A 21,428-nucleotide genomic window follows, 5' to 3' on the forward strand; every position below is an offset into this window, starting at 1 on the left:
TGCTACAGCCTTGTGCCCCAGCCAGCCCCTCTGCAGCATGCTGAGCAAGGGGGCAGCAGCCCTAGGCTGGCAGGCTGACCCCCTCCAGCTTCCCTGCCAGCCAGGGCTGCTGCCCCCTGGCTCAATGTCCTGGGTGGATGTGAAGACACGGCATCCAGGAGCAATAAACTTCAGAGTTTATTCACATGCATTAATTGAACGTGTAGATGTACCCTATGTTACCTTTTAAAATTCTTGCGCATCTTTGTCATAAGCAATTAGTGTCAACTGATAATTAACCAGGATTGGACCTGATTTTTCCCCCCCCACAATTAAGGCCCCAACCTGTAAACACTTAGGTGTGCATCTCACATTGTTCAGGTTAGTAATTCTGAACAATGTGAGATGGGGACTATCAGTCTTCAGTGGAGCCTATTTCTATCACCAAAGTTACACACATGCTTAAGTATTCTCAAGCTTAAGATCTTAATTTTTTCAAAATAAATCATGAATAAGAGTTTACTTATATAATAACTATCACATCTGTGGTACTTTTAAGACAATCGGATCACATGACGAACAATATGATCTTTGTCATAGTGAACCAATACTACTACTTTTTCAACTTTATAAAAAACATTAAACATAAAAATACAAGTGCTGAAATGTTCACATGACTGAACTGAGGAACAGTGCAGTTCTAGTACAATAACTTGTGTCCTTCTCCTTCCTTTCCCACCCCATTATTTATCAGCCTTAGATGCTGTTTCACACCTGGATTGTAAATTTTTCTGGGCAGGCACTGTGAAGCACCCAGTGAACCAAAGGCTATTGCCAATAATATTGTAGTGAATCCTCTCAGGTATCCTGAAATGTAAGTATCCTGCAGTTGCATAAACCAAGGCCAAAACGTTAAATGAATTGTCACAAGAAGAGGCAATATCAGAACCGATGAAGGGTTAAATCAGGAATACTCAACCAGGAACCGCAGAACCTAGAGTGCCATGAGAGCCTCACAATTCATGGGTGCGCAAACACCTACGCAGGATTCACAAGATAAACCCAGGGATTTCAAACAGGAATCCCCCATGGTGTCAAAAACATGCTGACCTGTTGTGATCATTCTGAGTTCTTTGCAACAGAAGAGTTGTTCTGGTTTTTTTTATTGTAGAAAATTGTAAGTGAAAACTAAGAGCTGGCATTCTCTGAGGGATGCCTTGAGTCTAAAAAGGCTGGGACCTGCTGGACTCTCAATACTTAGATTTTTGCTCAAATTACAGGTTCTGTAACTCTCTCAAGGGGAAAAAAATAACAAATACATTTCTGACTGAACCATCTTGACAGAGACAAATGAAGTGGCACGAAAACAGGTCAGCTACTATCTATGGCTTGCTTACCTTCTTCTGCAACAATTAGAGTTGTTCCATTTCCCTTTCCTGTCTTCAGGTAAGGGATTTCAACATTTATTTCACAGAAGTAAATTCCAGTGTTGTTTACATTAACAGCTTCGAGCTTTAGCATCGCCTTGTTCGTATGTACGGTATTGTTTGTACTGCGAACTTCCTCTTCTAGTTTTTCGGTACTGGGCCCTTCAGAGCTGAGATTCTGTTTTTCCCAGGTAACTCGATACCTCTCAACTCTGTCATGATTTTCCCAGGTACAGGTCACTTCAACCGACTGTCCAGCTGATGCAATAATTTTTGTTGGTGTCTGGCTGACTTTTAAGGTATCAATATCTGTAACTATAGAAGAAAAGCAATAGTTTTCAACTGAAAGTAGGAATCAGGTAACATTAAAGAGTGCAATAATTACATTTGAATGTATTTATAATTTTACAACATTGCTAAACCTATTTTGTGATAATACTGTCACTCTTACTGAGTTAGTTCTGCCCTCGTTTCTCAAAGGAATGATGCATACATTAGATCAAATTAAAAATTCATCTCTTTCTCTTTAATGTTCTTTACATATTGTTCTTGTGGGGTATTTAGTGAAGTTTCCCCATACAGGCTAAGCCTCTTCTTTCTGTGAAAATGTTCTTTGTTATGTAAGAAATGTGTATTTCATTGTAATTATGCTTATAATTTTTTTTAAAAAGAAAAAATGAATAATGTGAAGCTTTTTAGTTTATAGCATGTTGAAAATACTTACGCCTCTGAACTGAAACCAGCATATTTAACTCCATGTGGTGACCCCATACTTGCATACTTTATACAGGCATACCTCATTTTATTGCGCTTCGCTTTATTGTGCTTCGCAGATATTGCGTTTTTTACAAATTGAGGCAAGACCCTCCACCAGCAAAAAGATTACGAGTCGCTGAAGGCTCAGATGATGGTTAGCATTTTTTAGCAATAAAGTATTTTTTAATTAAGGTATGTACATTTTTTTTTAGACATAATGCTATTGCACACTTAATAGACTACAGTATAGTGTAAACATAACTTTTATATGCACTGGGAAACCAAAAAATTCGTGTGACTCGCTTTATTGCGATATTTGCTTTATTGCGGTGGTCTGGAACCGAACCTGCAATATCTCCGAGGTATGCCTGTACTTTCCTTGTTTTATAACAAGTGAATTTAGTGGCAGTGAACAGAAGAGGTCAGCAGGGACAGCAGCCCTGGAAGTTTTTTTCTGCTCTACTAGCAATACTTCATCTGGTACCTGAAGCAGCTATCCACAGTCCTACAACTACAGCTTTGGGTAGGTTAGAGCCAGTATTACCAATTAACACCATGTTTGTTTCTAAACAACAACTTTTCTGCTCTCACAAGCAGGGCTTGGATTTATATTTAGTCTGTGTGTGTTTATACAGACATGTCCTTTATGCTGCTGCCTTGTTCTCCCAAATCTAAACTTTGAGGTAAAACCCACAAAATATCAATCTTTCGGCTGCTACAATTGCTGAGATAGCCTCGAAAATACAAACCAAATGTATTGTGAGGTTTGCCCGAGCTTGCAGAGCTTCAAACAATAGTATGAAGCATGAACTGCCTTGTTCAGGTGAACATGGATGCTCAGTTATAACCATGTTGACATTTAAAGGATGAGTTATTTCACTGATTACCAAAAGGAGCAAGAAAAGAAAGAGAAGATTATATTGTGCAGGTCTGTATGATCTACAGGGGGTGACTGCAAAATCTGGAACCAGGAATGAAAGATTTTTGGCGAGTGCCACCACCTTACTCCACAATCCCCGTCATAGTTTCATAGTTTCATAGATTTAGGGTCGGAAGGGACCTAGTAGATCTTCTAGCCCGACCCCCCGCCAGGGCGGGAGAACAACAAAACCCCAAAACAAAAACGGGACTCAAACGAGTCCAGCCAGGTAGGCATCCAGCCTCTTCTTAAAGACCCCCAGGGTAGGGGCCAGCACCACTTCCCTTGGAAGTTGGTTCCAGCTCCTAGCCGCCCTAACTGTGAAGTAGTTTTTGCGGATGTCCAATCTATACCTCCTCTCCATCAACTTGTGCCCATTACTCCTTGTTATGCCAGCGGGCGCTAGGGGAAACAGCGTCTCCCCCAAACCCTTCTGGTTCCCCCTAGTGAGTTTATAGACAGAAGAAGCCAAAGCCAAAAGATCGAGTAGAACTAAGTGGGTCATATGAGGACAACCAGGCAGAGAGCGTACGTGGTGGCATTTTGAACATGTGGACAATATATTCTGAGAGGCTTCTGCCATGGGCAGAATTTGGAAGGGTTTTTCCATCCCTCCCCACCCCCCCAACTTAATCCCCGTGTGACAACAATCTTTGCTTGACCACCAGTAACATGTTACCTAACCATATCCCTATGCTGGAAAAATATGAGTGACTGCATTAGTGCTAAACGCAACATAAAATATCAAAGGGCATTTATACACCGTAGCATCCTACTGCATATGGAGCTGGGAGAAACAAGCCTGGGTAAACCCAGTTACATCAGCAACACATTTAGAGGAGTGTGTCTGCAAGGCCAAAAGAATCCATAAACCGATACTATTTAATTCTCCGATTTTGTTTGAAATTAGAGCTGAGCCAACAGGCTTACCCTGGCACTTCCTGCACCTTTGGTGTCAGCTATACTTTGGATGTAGTTGGTAATCTTCACCACCAGTGGCATATATACTAATGCAAAGATTGCTCGTCTTCTACTTGCATTGAAAACAAGGGCAGATTTTGCCAGTATTTGTCACTCTACTGTGTATTTGTTATGCATTCATATGCATTCATTTCTCTGTGCTTTAACTGGGTTTTAACAGGCATTCATCACTCCCCTCCCAACTCAGCATTTTTACTGAGAATTTAGATGCACAAATCATAGAAAAACAAAACTGAAAGAAAATCCATCTACTACAATCCCCTACTTGCTGCAGAGTCATCCCCATCTAAATTATTTTATACAAGCATTCGTCTAACTTGCTTTTAAAAAACTTCCAAGGATGGAGACTGAATGGCCTCTTTAGGTAATCTTGTCCTGCATTTAACCACTCTCATAGTTAAAAATATTTCTCTACCTAAATCTCCTTTCTAACCTAAATCTCCCTTATTGCAATTTAATCCCATTATTTCTTTTGGAGCCTCTCTAATTAAGCCCACCCCCCGCACCCGAGCATGTGTAAAAACACCCCAAAATGCTAAAGATCAAGTGTGCTAAATTTATACATCCTATATCAGTTTTGTTGTGGGCATGATGGTTCAGGAAATGTACAATAGGCAAGGGTTCTTTTATGATATATTTTTACTAGACCAACTGCACAGTTGGAAATGAAGCTAAATAAACTTCTGCACAAACTGCCCTTCCTCAGGTCTCAGGAAGAGGACTGAGGAAGGGCAGTTTGCACCCAAAAGCTTATCTAATGTCTCTTCCAACTATACAGCTGGTCTGATAAAAGAGATCATAAAAGAACCTTCAACTCTTGTATGTCCTGTATCAGCATAACTTGGTGTGATTGAGTAAATTTTATATAAGATTCTCTGGTATTTTTTTTTGTCTTAAAGTAACAGTTTAAATAATACAGCTCTGCATAGTTATGTTGCTGTAGGAATCCGTGTAGGGATTCTTGTGTTTAACTTCTGCACTGTAAAATTACAGGAACGTTTTGGTCTGAAGGGATATGTAATGCGCCCGAAAACTACAAGAGACACATACACATTAACTTTATTTATTTAAAAGAATAAAATCTGAGAGTGCCTAGAAATTAAAAAAAAACACATTACATTTTTTGAGTTCTTGCTGTGTACAGCTTCAAATAGGTAAGAATAAGATGCCATTTTCTAAATAATTTGTTGAAATTTCCTTTTCAGTTTGGTTTGTCCACGCTGGAGGGCTTAATGTGAAACTTAGTCAATTAATTTAATTGACATACAATTTGCCACCTTAAACCAGAGGGCTACTAGCTAAGACCACTACCTGATATATCAGAGGAAAATTTAGTCCATGTCCCTTCCGTGTTCTCACTATTTTATTTTGATATGTGGTGAATTAAGCAGATATTCATGCAATACTTTATATAAGAGCAAATATTTTCCTTTTCCTTGTGTAAAAGCATCTTTAGAGCTGAGATCAGAACAGCTCATTTTATTAATAATGGTAGTAATGGCAATAAAATGATTAATCCTTTTAAGATTATACTCAGACCTCCTGACACACTTAGTCAAATAGGCTGCTCATATATTGTACGTGGAAGTACTACTGTATATACTCAAATACAAGATGAGGTATTTCCCCCCCAATTGGCATGGGAAAAGCAGCCCCTGATCTTACATTCATACTCACATACAAGGGAACCGCATTAAATACATTACCTATCACTGAACTGCTGCCATCAGTAATGGAAACCAACTATGAAGGTGATTAAATGCAGCCAACACGGAGCGTGACTATTAAATACATGGCCCGTATTAGGGAAATATGTCAATGGGAAGTCCTTTTTTTTTTTTGGCCCTTAAAAATAAATGGGTGGGTGTTCCCTCCACAGGGAACTAGCACCAGATTTAGAGGTGCTACTATACCAGGCTGGCAGTGGGAAGGCCAGAGCCAACCCTGATACCCTCCCCTTGGTGGCAAAAATGATTGATCTTGGGAACCTACCTTTTTTTTTTTTTAAGAATTTTTTTGTGTTCCCATCCAAATCAGCCAAATCAAGTCCAAATCCATGGGTCAGTCCAGAACCATAAGTGGCTCTACAACTGGCAAACATCCTTCACCCCAACCAGGGGCTTCAGATATTTCCATCGTCTTTTGGCAGGCATCCTAAGTGCAGGCACAAGCCTGGAGGCTTGGGGCTCAGATGCCCCCAAGTTTCAGCTACCCTCAGCCATATAGCCAAAGGCGCAAGCTAGGGTGGAGCCTCCCATTTCCATAAAATGGGCATTAAACCCAACACTTCAACAGGTACCTGGCAGGGGAAACACCATGTATCTGGGTCCAAGAAAGCAGTTTTCCTTAAGCCTCCCAGGGGTAACTGTTCTTCTGGTGTGGTTTAGTACCCACCGAGGCATTGGGGGGCTTAATGCCCATTTTTATGGAAATAAGAGACTTCTCCCTAGCTTGTTCCCATGGCCATATGGCTGAGGGCAGGCACAGCTTGGGGGCATCCAAACCCCAAGCCTCTGGGCTTGGGCCTGCATGTAGGATGCCCGCCAAAAGAATTTAGAAATATCTGAGTATTTGGAAATATCAGGCTGAGGAAGCATCTGCAGTTGGTGTGTGCTCTTCCTGGATGGAAGAGCGCACATGAACTGCAGATGCTTTCCTTAGCCTGACGAAGGGTTTTTAAACCCAAAAGTTTGCTAAGAAGATTTTTTCCAACTATTTGAGTTGATCTAATAAAAAATATCAGATTTACCCAAAGAACATCGTCTGGACAATTATATCAAATTTATATACTTTCCATATATAGAATCTAATTATTGGGGATCATCTTATTATCGGGATTGTCTTATATTCAAGCAGATATGGTAATTCTTTCTTTTGCTGTTATGTTATATTTGTAAATGGGAAGAATGGCTCATAATGGCCCTTAAATTGGCAATGAGTTTTTACTGAGTTCTTCCTCAGGCCCAGTTGATATTGATATGAGTTTTGCCCAAATAAGACTAAAGTGGAAAAAAAAAAAAGAGCAAGGACGCCCTGATTTAGTTAAACAGTCCTCCCAATCTTTAGGATTTCAATCAAATTTTAGCTGGGTTGTGCAATAATTTTCAAAACCATTAGTATCTTTTTATTCTCCTTTTTGAAAGAACTAACCCAGAGAAATAACAGAGAATTTCTCCTGCCGCCTTGTCAGTGCACCTCACAACAGCTGTTTTACACAACTTGTTCACTCATAGTCCTGCTGAAAAGGGATCCAATCCCACCATCACTGAAGTCAAAAATAAAATTCCCATTTTTGCTTTTAATAGGAGCACCCTCTGCCCTGTTTTTTTTGCAAAATACCTGTCATCAACAATCTCAGGCATAACACGAGGAGGAAGAGAAGATCCAAATCTGTTACTAAATCTCTTCTCCTTCGCCTTCACTATTTAACTGAATAATTACAGTATTTAACAGTGTGCAGCATTTTGTGATGTTTGCATGAAATCTGCAGGACAAAATTTGAACCAGTTTGTATTTAAGTAGCTACTTGTTCTGGAAGACATTTTAGAACTTTACAGTGAGAAATGATTTCAATGAAGCATTGAATATAAAGGTCTAATTTCCAAACAAACAACATTTGCAAGCATTGACCTAGATCTCTGGTTTGGAATTAACACAGCTTCATTTTTTGATTCTTCACATTCTCACTAGAAAAATTGTCCTTGTGCAAGTCTTCTTTACGAAACATTGTTTAAATGCGTGTTGAATTGGCTTTTGCATAAAATATTGCCCTCTGCTCTTTGAAAACAAAAGCAACGCTTTCCCCAACTCACTCATATGTCTGCACACATAAACTGATGCGGGAGGTTGTGAGGACATATATTTTGGTCATCAGGCTTTTTTAAAATCAGTTCTACAGGATTTAATCTATATAGGAACAGCAAGGGGAAAAATCCACACTTACCCAAGCAGTCAGAAACCACTGTCAAAAGAAAAACTTTCAGAATGATCATGGTCATCTCTCAGCAACAGTATCTTTCAGTTGAAGTTCCTTAAAAAGTCAGTTTATCATATATGCAGCTTAACTTCCTGTTCCCTCTGCTGTGCTGATGGTGACTAAAGATCTTAAAACGTGTTTCTAAGCACAATCACTGAATTATGATGACAAATATTTCAGTTTCAAAGCTCAGCCCAAAATGTCTGAATAACTGAACATTTTGATTTTCAAGGTAAATCTAACTGCTTGCTTTTTAAATAAGACAGTGGCACTCAGCGTACTACCATGAAGTGATGCTCTTGACCACAAAAGTCAGAAGTTCTTTCCTTTGAAGCATTTGATAAGGATGAGGTTTTTTCAGCTACTCCATTCATCTCCTCAGACATTTCAGTAACTCGAAGCACAATTTATTTGATGAATTCAGTCCAAATCTGAGGTTGGGGACAACATGCATGTGGTTCCCTGCTGCTAATGATCACATTACTTTCCCCATCACATATTACATTGTCACCTTGTTAGTGCTTATATCGTGGCTATACTAGGTTGTTGCTACCACTTTTTCCTATTGTTAGTGTAGAATTGAAGTGCCTCCACTATCAGAAGGATGCAGAAAAACAAGGGACAAGCATTTTTGTTACCATGTGATTTACCATTGCTTGGGGGAGTAAACCTGCCCATAGTCTATGCCACTGATTACTGTCGCTGGAGGAGCTGCCCAGATGGAAGTCTAACAGTGGGATAAGTGCAAATAAACACTGGTCAAATGGCAGGTAAAAATGTGGGCCAAGATGCTGACACAGGTTTATTAAGTCCAATTAGGTACAATGAATGAGTTGTATCACTATTATATTTGCACTGGAAATTACAAAAAGCCATTGGCTTCCGAGAGCATAGACAGATGTGTGTGACATGCTATTCTCAAGGGTCCCTTTTTCTGTTTCTAGAATGAAATTACAGAGTAGTATCATATCCACATATTTTGCCTGACAGTGCACACTCACAACCCTTAGTGTGTACCCTACTGATCCATGAATAATCAAAGAGCATATAGTTGTTGATCACATGACCCCCCCAAGGCTAGAAACATATGTTGTACCTGTCCCTGGACAAACTGTGCCAGTGTTTATCCTGGGTTCCAGGATTGGTGTCTACACAGAATTGCCCTTCTAATGAGGGCTTAGTGAGCAGCTGAATGCATTCCCACTTTCCTGCCATTGAGTCAGTGATGTAGTCCCAGGCTAACTGGTCAGACACTTTGTGATGTCCCAGGACAAACTGTTGGCACATCTTATTCCATGAACCCTTTGAGGATGCACCTCAGGATAATGGGCATAGATGTCTAAATGACTGAACTTTCTCCTAGGATAAAATGGTTTATCCTGAGCCAAATGTGATGTCTATTTGTAACCTGTGATCCAAAAATCTTAATTTGGAATGACACTTTGTGACTGGCAAATAACTCACTAAGGGCCTGTCTATACTTTAAAAATGACCAGAGAACAAGGTCAGGAGGTGCGTCTAGATGAGACACTTTACTGCGCTGCAGAGTAAACTAATTTAGTATGCAGTAACATGTCACTGTCTACACATGCAGGGCATTTACTGCACAGTAAATTAAGCTACTGCATAGTAAGCTAGTACCTGTACAGGTACTAGATTAACTGTACAGTAGCTACTGCGCAGTAGCACTTGGGTCATCTTAGGCATGGGGGGCCACAGGGGACAGAGAGCTCTCTGCCCCTGGTCCTGGCACTGCTCAGCTTCCGGCTCCCCCTAGGAACTGGGAGCTGATCAGTGCCAGGACTGGGGAGCTTTCTGCTCCCTGTCCCGGCTTCCAGCACAGAACTGGCAGCTCCAGGGGAGCAGACGGGTGCTGGGATCTCAGCTCCCTCTTGCCCTCCAGAGCAGCCAGCTCTGCATCCTCCACATAGAGCTGCCTCAGGGGGCAAGCGGGGCCTGGGGACCCAGTCTCTGCTCACCCTCCAGAGCAGCTCTGCACAGTTCCCAGCTCCCGCTTGCCCTTTGAGTAGCCAGTTTTGTGCCGTGCAGAGGTGTTCTGTGGGGTGGGCAAGGGCTGGGTTCTCAGCCCCCCACTCACCCACTGGAGTTGCCAGCTCCACCCTGCTCTGGGGCGTGGATGGGCTGGTAACCCAAGCAGAGCAGCTGCCAGTGAATCCTGTACCCCCCTGCCCAGCAGACGGCTCGCCAGCAGCTGCCCCACACCTCAGATAGCTCCCAGGGACTCTCTGGCACCCGTGTCCTGCAGTGGGCAAAGAGGGCCAGGAGAGCCCTGCCTGCAGCAGGGGCAGCTGTCTCTTGGCCCAATGCCCATCAGGTCCCCTCCTGTGACCCTGGCCAGGCCCCAGGCCAGCACCTGAGGGAGCTTGGAGTTCCCCCTGGCTACTGCAGGGGTATAGAGCAGGGCGGAAGAAGCCCTGTACAGGCCTGCTTTCACTGGGCACGTCCAGAGGAGTGTGCACATGCTTGTTGTGGCATCTCAAACCCGTTTGAGATGCTGCAAGATGCACGCTTAGAACAAAAAAAGTTCCCTGTGCTGCTTATTTGCAGCGCGGGCTCTGACTTGGATACATGGATTTCCAGGTAACAACAACAGCAACAAAAAACAAACCCAGAAAAAAGCAGAATAGGGCACAGTCCTGCAGTGTGCCCTGAGGCAAGCAGAGCCTGGCCTGGGTCCTCCAGAGACACACTGGCATCCAGCCAGAATGTCTCTATGTTGCCCCTGCTGCTGTAGCACGCTGCCTCAGCACGTGGGGCAAACAGGAGCAGGGCAAGGCTGCGGTGTGACCTGGCCCCAGGCACTGTCCCAGGTAAGCAGGGACTGGGGGTGAGGGGGCTGTGTGGTTTCTGGTGGGCTTTGTGGGTGTGGTGTGTGTGGGAAGTGGGAGGGGGTGTGGGAGGATGTGGGGAAGTTTGAGGGAGGGCTGCCACATGCCCCCCACCTTGCGATGCACAGCATCCAGTGCTGGCAGCAGCAGCCAGCTGGGTCATGTTTGTTGCAGCACTGCCTGATCTGCGGTCTGTGTATGGAGAATGGGCCCAGCCCCTTCTGCTAGCGTGCCTTTGGACAGGACTGAAACAGCTCCTGCCACCACTTGCGGCTTTTGTCCAAACGTGCATGCTAGTAGGGCAGGCTGGGCTGGATCAGTCCTGTTCTCCATGAGGGTCAGGTGGTGATGTGTGGCTTAGGGGCTGTGCTTACAGTGGGCCATGACCACCCTGACAACCTGGCTAGCTGCTGCTGCCAGCTCTGAGGGATGTGCGCCACAGGGGGCTGGGGGTGGGCATGTGGTGGTTCCCCTTCAAACCCCCCCACAAACTCCAAATCCCTCTTACACCTACCCACACTTCCTATGCCCCCCACATCCTCCTGCACACATGCACACACCCCACATCTTCCCCAGACTCCCCTCCTATAAACCCCACATCCCCCCATCACGCCCAGCTGCCAGGCAGGATGAGATCTGCTGGCAGATGTGGCTTCAGAAGCAGCTGTCCCCACATCCTGGTTAGATGTACACCTTGCTGGGGTTGTTTGACCCCAGTACTTTTTCCTGCCATGGCAGGGGGTCAGACTAGATGATCTACTCAGGTGCCTTCTGACCCTAGAAACTATGAAACTATGGTTAGTGAAGGGGTCAGGAGGAGCTCTGATTTTTCTATAAGAAAACCAAAAGCAAACATCAAAGCTTATAGATATTTAGAATTTATTTTACTATGATGATAGAGAAGCTGGTAGGCTTCCAAATGCTTTAGAATTGTAAATTTAGCGATAAAACATTGCCCAGCTGACCTCTCTGTCTCTCTCTATATAGTGTTTTTTTGTTTTAATTGTGGAAGAACATGGATTTTGGAGTATTTTAAAGAGTGAATGTGGGATTTTTTATCATAGAATTTTCACTTTTTAAATAGGAAACACCAGGATCCTTGTTAGTGAGGCAAGTGGCAGGACCCAGACAGAGAAGCCTGCCCAGGGCTGGCACCAGGGACCCAGCTGGAGGTGGCTGACCTGCTGGCTGTTTGGGGCCAGGAGGACATGCTTTGACAGTTCAAAGCAGGCCACCACATCTTCCAGGTGATAGCTGCCCAGATAGTAGGGTGTGGGCACACATGGCAGCAGTGTCACACAAAGACCAACTGTGTAGCCACACCCTACAGGCAGCTGGCCCAGAGGTGCAGACAGCTGTGCTGCAGTGCCTATGTCACAGCCTAGGTGGCTGTGCGGCCCCTGTCCAGGTCTGGCAGGTGTGCAGACATGAGGCTGCAGATGCTGTTGCAGGTGGCAGCAGGTCACAACCAGGCAACAGCCCCCACTCCCAGACTGCCATAGAGGGTACCAGAGGCCACTCTAGGTCAGGGCTGCTGCAGCAGTCCAGCTAGCTTGTGAGGCTAGTGTCCCCATATGTCAACTGGCCGGGCCTCAGAAGCTTGTGAGAGCAAGTAAGCCTGAGCTGTTCACCAGGGCAGCTTTTTATACTGTTGGGGCCAGCACCTGTGCTTCAGCTCCCCCGGCTGTGGATCCCCAAGTGGCACAACTTGTCCCACACTAGAGTGCATATTCAGGCATGTGTCCTGAAGCAAAAATCTCTGGCACAAATTTGTGCTGCTTCTGTTTGAGCTGCTGTAAGCACACGTCCCCACATGTGTGGCCATGCCCATTGGGACCAAATCTGCTCCCGCCGAAGGCTTACTGTGCAGTAAAATACTGCACAGTAAGCTTAATGTAAATTAATAGCATGCTCAGGGACTGGTAGTTGATAATGAGTAGAACAGGAACAGCATCGAGTAGAATTTCAGCTGTGGATAAAGATAAATCATATTCAAAACCTTTTTAGTAACCTAACCCCATAGTTACTGACAGTGCTAAACATAACTCATGCTAATCTATTCTTGCAATTAAAACATGTTATGTACCAGTTCATCTGTTCCCTGGAATAGCTGTGACAGTGTAGCTGTAATTTAGGGAGACTGAGGCTCAGATTGCAGGAGCTGCCCTTTGTAGTTTCCAGGATGAACCAAAGGTTCATTATTATATTTAAATATGTAATGAAATTTACTTTTAACAACAATAATAAAGGGACCAAAGTAGCAGGAAAAGAAAGGTATCACCGTAATGATACAGATGTTTCTTGGTCCACTGTTCCATAATTATTTTTGTAAACATTAAAATAAAATGCTTCATTAGGAAGCATAACAAAAAAACACTGACAGGTTGTGCTGCCCACTTTTATTATATATATTTTTAGGAAAAATAAATCAACCTATGAAGATAGAAACTACTATGAATCAGTTGCTCTTTACAAATGTTACTTTATTTACCGTATGTATCTTCTTCATACAGATTTTTGTTGGGATTTTCAAGCAAGTCTAAGACTGGCACTCCTGCCCTGTTGAAGTAGAACAGGAATCAGATGCCCTACATTCTTAAGCTCTGCGTGTACTTCTGGCCACCAGATGCTCCATCAATAGATGGCAGCCACCATCACCAGGCTGCCAAAGCACATCTGTACCCATTCTCTTCTGGTGGCTCTGCTCAACAGCTGCACTGTCAGAGCATGAAGTTCTGCCCAGGAAGGCACCTGCTATGAAATGGATGGCAGCAGCTCGCTGAACATGTGGAAGCATCTAGATCCAACTGAAGCTGGATGTCAGACAGCAGCAGAAGCCTTAACCTGGAGTAACTATTGGCAGAAGGGAGGTTTCTAGGACCAGGTGCTAGATTCTTTTGACAACTCCCAGCCGTAATTGCTATTCCTGCAGCACCTGTCATAGTGCTTGTGCCAGCAGCTCAGGATTGGACTGCTACATGATCCAAACTGCCGCAATTTTCACCTTTTTATGTTTTTCTTATAAAAACTGTGGTCAAAGTTGATCTAATAATCAAGATGTGGAAAACATCAGTATAATGCTAGGGCATTTCCTCCCCCCAAGTTTAGAAGAGAAGTTCCTTTCCTTTCTGACTGTCAAGTATTTCAGTCTCTCTCTCAGAAGTAAATTCCAGTGTCATTTACTTTCACTGGCTTTATAATAAACTCTTGATTCTAGCGTTTTATTACTGTCCTCTTAAAAGGTCATTTGAGCCCAGTTTTTCTCTTGCCCAGGCAGGGAGTCGGACTTGAAGATCTACAAGGTCCCTTCTGACCCGACTTCTATGATTCTAAGGTGAGAATCAGGACAAACATTGAAGGTACAGATGTGTACACCCCACTTTGAGTGCTACAAAAGTGGCAGAAGTGCTGCAGCAATGTTTCTGGATGAAAGAGAAGCTTCTCTTTAGTGCCACGTTTTGATGCACCATTTGTAATACCCGCACAGTTAGGATTACAGGCAGTCTTTGGGTCCCCCACTATCCCCAAAAGCCCCAGTCTCCCTGCGGCTTACTTCCCAGAGGGAGCAGTAGGGGACAGTTAATCAGCACTGCCTGTGTGCTCAGTGACAAGTCAACTGTGCCTGCAGGTGCTGGGTTGTCCTCAAAAACACCACTGCACTTGACCAGGAGTTGTAGCTGTTTGCTAGGGCTGTGCGAAACGGCACCATTCCATTTCGACCAGCGTTTCAACATAACAGCGTTCTGTTTTGAATTTTGTTTCGATTCAAAACAGTTGTTCTGTTACGTTCCATCGAAACAGTTTTCCCTGTCAGCAGCCAGAGGAGCAGGGCCCCAGAACCCCTGCACCTATCTCCTTGACAGCTGGCAGGGTTCGTGGCCTCAGCAGGGGCTACCATCCCTGCAGCTTTCACACTGCTGTGCCTTAACACTCACAGTGTCACCCATGTCACGAGTTTTGCTTGTCTGCAGGCTTCATGCCCTCAGAAGGGGCTATCATTTCGCCAAGTTTCATCCAAATCAGGCCAGAAATGACAAGGTTATCGGCTGTTTCAACCTTCCCCATTATAGCCTATGAGTGAAATGTCGAAACAGCGTTGAAACGGCGAAACGTTTTGACTTGCCTCGTTTTGTTTTGAGGTTGTTTCGACAATATCTGTTTTGTTTCAATTTTGCTGTTTCGACCTCGAAATGAGTCGAAACAGCGTCAAAACAAGACTGGCAGCGAAATTTCACACAACCCTAATAACCCTTTTTATGTATGCCTTTTGGACACAAACAAGTGTTTTTGAAGAACTGGAAGCATGATTTGCAAGCATGTTTTGAAAATGTGGCCACCATTTTAAAGGTACAGGTAACAAAGAACCCCAAAATGCTTCCTAGTCAGTGAGGATCTCATTTAGGATGAAATTAATATAAGGCACATAGCATAGTGCTATGTAGAGAGATCCAAGCTGATTTGGGTATTAAAAATAATATAGCTGCCTTAGTCCAGTGACAAGCAAACTATATTAGCACGGGCAGAATGTTTTAGCTCCATGTTTAGCACCATGTTTTAGCTCCAGTATCGTTACACAGCACTGTTTTACTTTGTGAATATGTAGTCAAAGACTGAATAGGCTTTGAAAGGCAATGTAACAATAGCCAGAGCACAAACTGCTTCAACCACATCATGTTCAGAACTGTCTTGCTGATGAGAATGAAGAATCTAGAAACATGAATGTTGATGGTAAGGAAACTGAGTGATGGGGGAGAGAAAGCATTCTTCATCCTAGAGTGACAGGCAGCTCCTAGGACCTGTTATGCCTTCAAGTGATACCAAAAATCACAGTGATCTGGAGAGCCATACAGATGTAGACATTTGCTGTTTATAATATAAATAATAAATAAACTTTCTCTTCTAGGTCTTTCCTACTGGCCTCTTTCATAGGTGAGATCCTGTTTTTTTTCCAATAAATTCTATGCCTCTACTTGGTCATAATTTTTCCAGGTACAGATCAGTTCAACTGTTTGTCTAACTGATATCTTCCTGAGTTCTCTGAGATTTCCACTCAAGGTAAACACAATTCAAAATGGATCCCAAAACTGGGAGCAACTGGTGATGTTGTGGAGTATTGTACTTTCAGAAAAGCCTCCTTACAAACTATGGTTTGTTCTAACTCATTTGTATGGCATTGGCATGGGCATAGCAAGGCAAGCTTTTTCCACTGTTTCTATTTTTAAGCTCGATATTTTTCATTTAAAGAGAAAGAGCATGTGACAAATAGCTTACCTAAAAAAGTGAGATATCATCTCCTATAAGCAAATACATCCAGAACTAGTTTTGATAACAACGTTTTACAGTTTATTACACAATAATTATTCCTTCTGTTTGTGGCACCAGGGGAGAAGATCTCAAAATTGTCACTTCAGATCTTTAAAAAAAATCATAGCAAATTATTAGGTGGGACAGGAGCATGCAACAAGTTTTCAGTGATCTTTAAAGTATACAAAAAAGGTCCTGATTTCCTTTGGGTGTATAGTTACAGTAACATTTTCTGCAGTCTTGGTATTGAAGAATCCTATAAAATACAGAAATGCAGATAAATTTATTAACAAAAGGCTTATTTTAGTTAGATACAAATAATATTTTTCCATCTCACCGTTCTTCAATCAACCACCCCTCAGATATGGTTTGCCTAGATATAGTTTTTCAGAGTAAGGTGCATAACCTGTTCCAGCTGTGAGGTGCATACCTTCACGATTTTAAAATATACTTTCAACAATCTACCTCTTCTGACTTATGTTGTTGGTACCAATCATTGTCTAATGACATGCTCAAAATGCAAAAAAGTGCATCTCTTTTACTGCTTCCAGTTGTCTAACCAGCCTTGAATTGTTTGTTCTTTAATCTTCATCCTTACTGCTGCCTGCTTAACTTTATGTAGTTTTCCACCACCCTCATAAAAATACCATTATGTTATTTTTCATACAAGAGGCCATTTTGAGAGCTTCTAGACCACCAGAGAGAAAAATCCAATGCTTCGTCTTTTCCAAGTTATGATTTTGACCTGATTCTTCACCCAGCAGTTTACTTACGTAAAAGCAAAAATTAGATTTTTTTCAAGATAATTCAGTCAGTGTTGCAGCCCAGATTACAACTATGTGGATACAAAACTCAATGGTCCCTAGAGCCTGTAGTTTCAGGATTTATATTTTAGTCATCTCTATTAAAAACTACGGTAAAAAGGAAATGCGTACACTGATCAAAGCCTGGAATCTTACTGTGATGGGTACCACAGACATACTTTAATGAATACAAAGGGAAGAGACATTTTTAACTTTATGGATATTCAGGGCAGAACCATCTTCACTGTAAAGTTAGCCTGAGTGGTCAGCACTCCAGGCTGAACAACTGTGTTAGCCAGGTCCAGGTCTGAGGATACCTTACTTTGTCCTTCCCCATGTGAGTCAGTAAGACCTTTGGGGGCATGTTCCAAGGCTCTGTGCCCTGTAGGAAGCTTAGCAGCTCTGCAACTCTTACAAGGGCCTTTTACAAGCACTTCAGGAGTGGATCCAGAGGAGTGCAGTGGTGCAGTCACATTCCCCCTTTGATTTCTGCTCCACCCAAAGTTCAAAACCATCTGCCTTCAGTGGCAGCACTATTTTTATTCAGGCAGCAGCAAGGGAGTCAATTGACTTCATGGCTTATTATAATCAACTTGATTCCTTCCAAATTCTTCATTTCACAAGTGTTAATGACCCATTCCTCCTTTTTAATGGCTTTTAAATGGTTCCACTAATCAAGCTATTTTTTCTTCTGCAATTCTGCTGTCTGTTACCTGCTCCTGACAGTATAGCTCCTGTTCCACAGCTCTGCAGACTGCTTTTAGCCTTAGCTAGAAACATTAACTCAGGTGTGGAAATAACTTTCAGTGAAGCACTGGACGCACTGTCAAGATGCTCAAGAAGGCTCAATTTTGTTTTATGAATCTGAAAGCGATTTACATTTTATTCTAATGACTACAGGACTAAAGAAACATCTTTTGAGTATTTTTGCCTAGCTAGCTGCGTTGTTATATATAATATAATATAGCAAATTAATGTGCAGCCAATAAAGTTATATTTATTTTTGCTTCAAACTTGAACTGAATACGCTCCTAGTTTATTGGTAAAATCTCTAGATTGTCTTTTACAGGAGAAAAATATGTGTTGTGTTATATGTGATGATGCACCACTTTATCTGCACCCTCCTTTTCAAAATCCTAGATCTGTCCTTGGAGAACCTGTCTGTCCTTCTGAGGAACTGTAGGAAAGCAGACGAGGACTATCATTTTTCAATTTAGTCTGTGTGCACCTTGCAAAAGAAGGCATGCTTCCTGCTTGAGTCTGAGTGGGACCTTTATAGCCTCACCTATGCCAGCTGGCCCACGTTGGAAGCATTGCAAAATTCAAGTGAGGACAAGCACGAAAACAGAAGGCAAGTTAGGAGCAACGCCTGGATTATTTACATTCAAAATCCTGTAACCTATTGTGGTACTGCCTTTCACTCCACTTGGGTCAGGAAGAGGTCCGCCTGGAAGCTCAAGTTAACATAACTGAGCATTTACTTGCACAACTAATCTTTGTAGCAGTATGTAGCTGCTCTTACTCAAGCTAGGGCCACACAGGGAAGAGTTGACTTAGTTCACTCTGATCCCAGGCATTTCAAAATAGTCCCTATGTAGATATGCTTTTCCCTTAAGTATTAGTGTTTGGAGGCTGTGTTGGAACCCAGCCTGGTTATACGGAACAGAGCTGACAAAAAGAATTGTAAATCTTTCACTTGGATCTGCTGGATGAGACAGCATGCTAACTTTTCATATTTGATTACAGTATCAGCCCATACCCATCCTTTTCAGCAGCTCAGACCATAAAGACAGGAAACAAAACTTGGCTTCTAACTAACCTTGGCTTAGATGCTGTGCCGTTTTCCACCTCCATCGATTCAAAGCATTGATATCCCAGGTTCCTGTAAGCGACCGTTCCTCTACCAGTACTATGGTTCCCAATCCCTTCAGCAGAGCCTAGGAATGAAGAAACCCAATACACCCATTAAACTTCACTCACAGGACTCTACACCATCACACTCTTCCCTTTACCAGCAGCGACGCATAGGGGATGCAAGGGGGTGCACGTGTACCCCCGAGAGTGCAGGTGCATCCCCTCACCGGCCACGCTCCCTGCTTAGGTGATGGGCAGCAGGGGCAGGCAGGAGCACCGGTGCCTCCCTGCAAGCACTGGCCAGGGAGTGGGAGCACCAGATATAGTGCCCGGTTGGTGAGTTCTGCCATGGGGGGACCCCCCGGTTGGTGAGATTGGTCACATGACCTTCCTGACTAAGGTGGCACCAGTTACCCATGCCCTTTATTTCAAAGAGCTACTGGAGAGAAGTAAGATTTTAATTTGTAGTATCAAGAAGTTTACCACACTGCAAACTTACTGACCAAAGCAGTGTACTCTAAAAGCTACCACCAATTATTCAACACAACCAGATCCCACTTTATGTCACTAGGAGCAAAGACATTTGTTTTTGCCCATAAGAAGGGCAGATTCTTTCTTTGAGCCAAAATACCATGTTTCTAGACACATCTGATGCTGTGGTCACAAACGTGTGCTGTATTATATCAACATTAACTCTAAACTAGCAAGTTCAGGTCCTGGTAGCAATCAAGCCATAACAGCATGGAGCTTAGCATGGGCTGACAGCAAGCAAAGCTCCCATTTCAACATTATACCCTGCCTCTGTCCTCACTGTGAGCATTTCTGGGATCACAATCAAAATGTTATAGTAAAAAATGATTACTCTGTTGCCTGCCAGTACGTGAAAGGTTGAAATAATCAAACGAGGGGACTCAAAAGTGACCAAACAAAATGTTGCCAAATGCACAAAAAATAACCCAGGAAAAAGTAGAGATCAATATGCATTTCCTTCAATCCCTTTTACACTTAGCATGTTTAAACAAGACTACATGAAAAGAAATTGTAAAAAGAAGGTATCATAGCAAATGTTAAATGAATCTGAATGCAACAGATGCAGTCTTACAAATATTTGTACATGTTTTCCTACTGCAGGTTTATTTGTGGTCATAGCTACTGCAGAACAGAACAGAGCATAAAAAAAAATGAACTCAAACCTAAGGAGGAGACAGATTTTGTCACTGATGTTAACAGAAGCATTATTAGACTCGGGGCCTGCATAGTATCTAATGAAATAAGAGCAGGAAGGTAAGGCTTGATAACAAGATTCCTCTGCAGAAAAGACAGACTAAATTGCAGTTGGGCAGCAGGGATTAATTTTACCTTCAGATTCACTGTTGCAGGCTGAGACAGCATTGGATCCTCTCCTACTTCATATAGATGCCTGATTCTCAGAAGGACACGACTGAAATCTGCAGCCTCTTGCTTTTGATTGCCTTTAAAAGAAAGAAAATACATTTTAAAAACTTAATTTGACCTTTAATTGTAAAGCTCAGGGTTTATGCTGCAAGTTTCTTCTCATGACTTGTGTTAATTTCAAGATTTCCAAAAGGCACAAAGAGCAAGGGAAGTGCCCAGTTCTGAATAGCTCCACTACCCCATCAACCCTTTGAGGCTGTATCTTACTGCATATCTGTATACTACATTGGCTCTCCTGTGGCCTCCTTTATGCAAAGAGGTTCCTGAGTCCATGTGATGCTGTAATATGAATAATAGTAATAGTCACAGAGTAAAGGAGGAAAAGAAAGCTAGCATGTTAAGATGTGAGAATCTGAGTGATCTCAATCTATACGTGGCACATCACCTATCATCACACCTACCCTTGTGAATATTCTGGAGCTGCTCAGTGTGGTTGGAGCTGTATGTCCAACCAGGAATGCTTAGAGTTTGGAGGTGAAGGTTAGGTGGGAGGACCACAGGATCATTCTGGACAGGAGAAGGTTGTCTATGCAGCTTTGGTTCACCTGCAGAACAGGAAATCCAAAAAAAACATCATACAAAACATGGTTTTGTCAACAAAAAAAGGAACAGGTGCTGGCTATAGGTCATGCACCACCTGAGGAGAAGAAGAAAGTGTATTCTCTTTGTTTTGGCAAACCAGAAGCAAATAAGACACTGCTTCCGTGGAGATTTAAAGCTAAAGGCAGCATAGCTAATTGCTTAGAAAGTGGCCCAGTGACATAGGTTCCTTCAAATCTTGCTGCTGCTATTCTACTACATGGCTTTAGTTATCTTTTAAAGACAGAATAAGCCAGGATTCAGAAGTGTTAACAGTTAGACACAGAGGCCAAGGTTGCCAAAGGATGCCTCAAGTTTATCACTTTGTGCCAACTGGGTCACTATATTATTGAGTTACGCCTTGTATAACCTAGAGTTAAACTCCAAACTCTGCAGAGGGATGTACCCAACTATGTGATCGTTATAGCCAGTTTAAAACCAGAGACTTTGAAGTCAATAGCCTTTAATAATGGGCGACTGGTGCTTCCTGAATCTCGGGAGGCGCCAGATTGCCAACGGGGGGGGGCAGCTGATTGCCAACTGGGG

The 21,428-nt window shown here is 42.8% G+C and overlaps 2 protein-coding genes across 2 annotated transcripts in view; both read right to left on the reverse strand.

Annotated features, from left to right (window-relative positions):
* LOC109303697 (transmembrane and immunoglobulin domain-containing protein 2-like) overlaps window positions 1-8,308 on the reverse strand; it is a 44,091-nt gene extending 35,783 nt beyond the window's left edge. Inside the window, exons 1-2 of the mRNA XM_019525895.1 lie at window positions 8,006-8,308; window positions 1,377-1,721 (exon numbers count right to left, since the gene is read on the reverse strand). Coding sequence (XP_019381440.1) covers window positions 1,377-1,721; window positions 8,006-8,060 — 400 coding nt within the window. The 5' untranslated portion in view covers window positions 8,061-8,308. The remainder of the gene's footprint in view (window positions 1-1,376; window positions 1,722-8,005) is intronic.
* A 7,909-nt stretch (window positions 8,309-16,217) lies between these two features.
* MAN2B2 (mannosidase alpha class 2B member 2) overlaps window positions 16,218-21,428 on the reverse strand; it is a gene marked incomplete at its 5' end in the record, with an annotated part of 52,929 nt that continues 47,718 nt past the window's right edge. Inside the window, 4 exons of the mRNA XM_019525813.1 lie at window positions 16,218-16,447; window positions 18,814-18,931; window positions 20,208-20,320; window positions 20,705-20,848. Coding sequence (XP_019381358.1) covers window positions 16,356-16,447; window positions 18,814-18,931; window positions 20,208-20,320; window positions 20,705-20,848 — 467 coding nt within the window. The remainder of the gene's footprint in view (window positions 16,448-18,813; window positions 18,932-20,207; window positions 20,321-20,704; window positions 20,849-21,428) is intronic.

The sequence above is a fragment of the Gavialis gangeticus genome, unplaced genomic scaffold (genome assembly GCF_001723915.1).
Source record: "Gavialis gangeticus isolate Ggan-Ray unplaced genomic scaffold, GavGan_comp1, whole genome shotgun sequence".
Classification (NCBI taxonomy): Eukaryota; Metazoa; Chordata; order Crocodylia; family Gavialidae; genus Gavialis; species Gavialis gangeticus.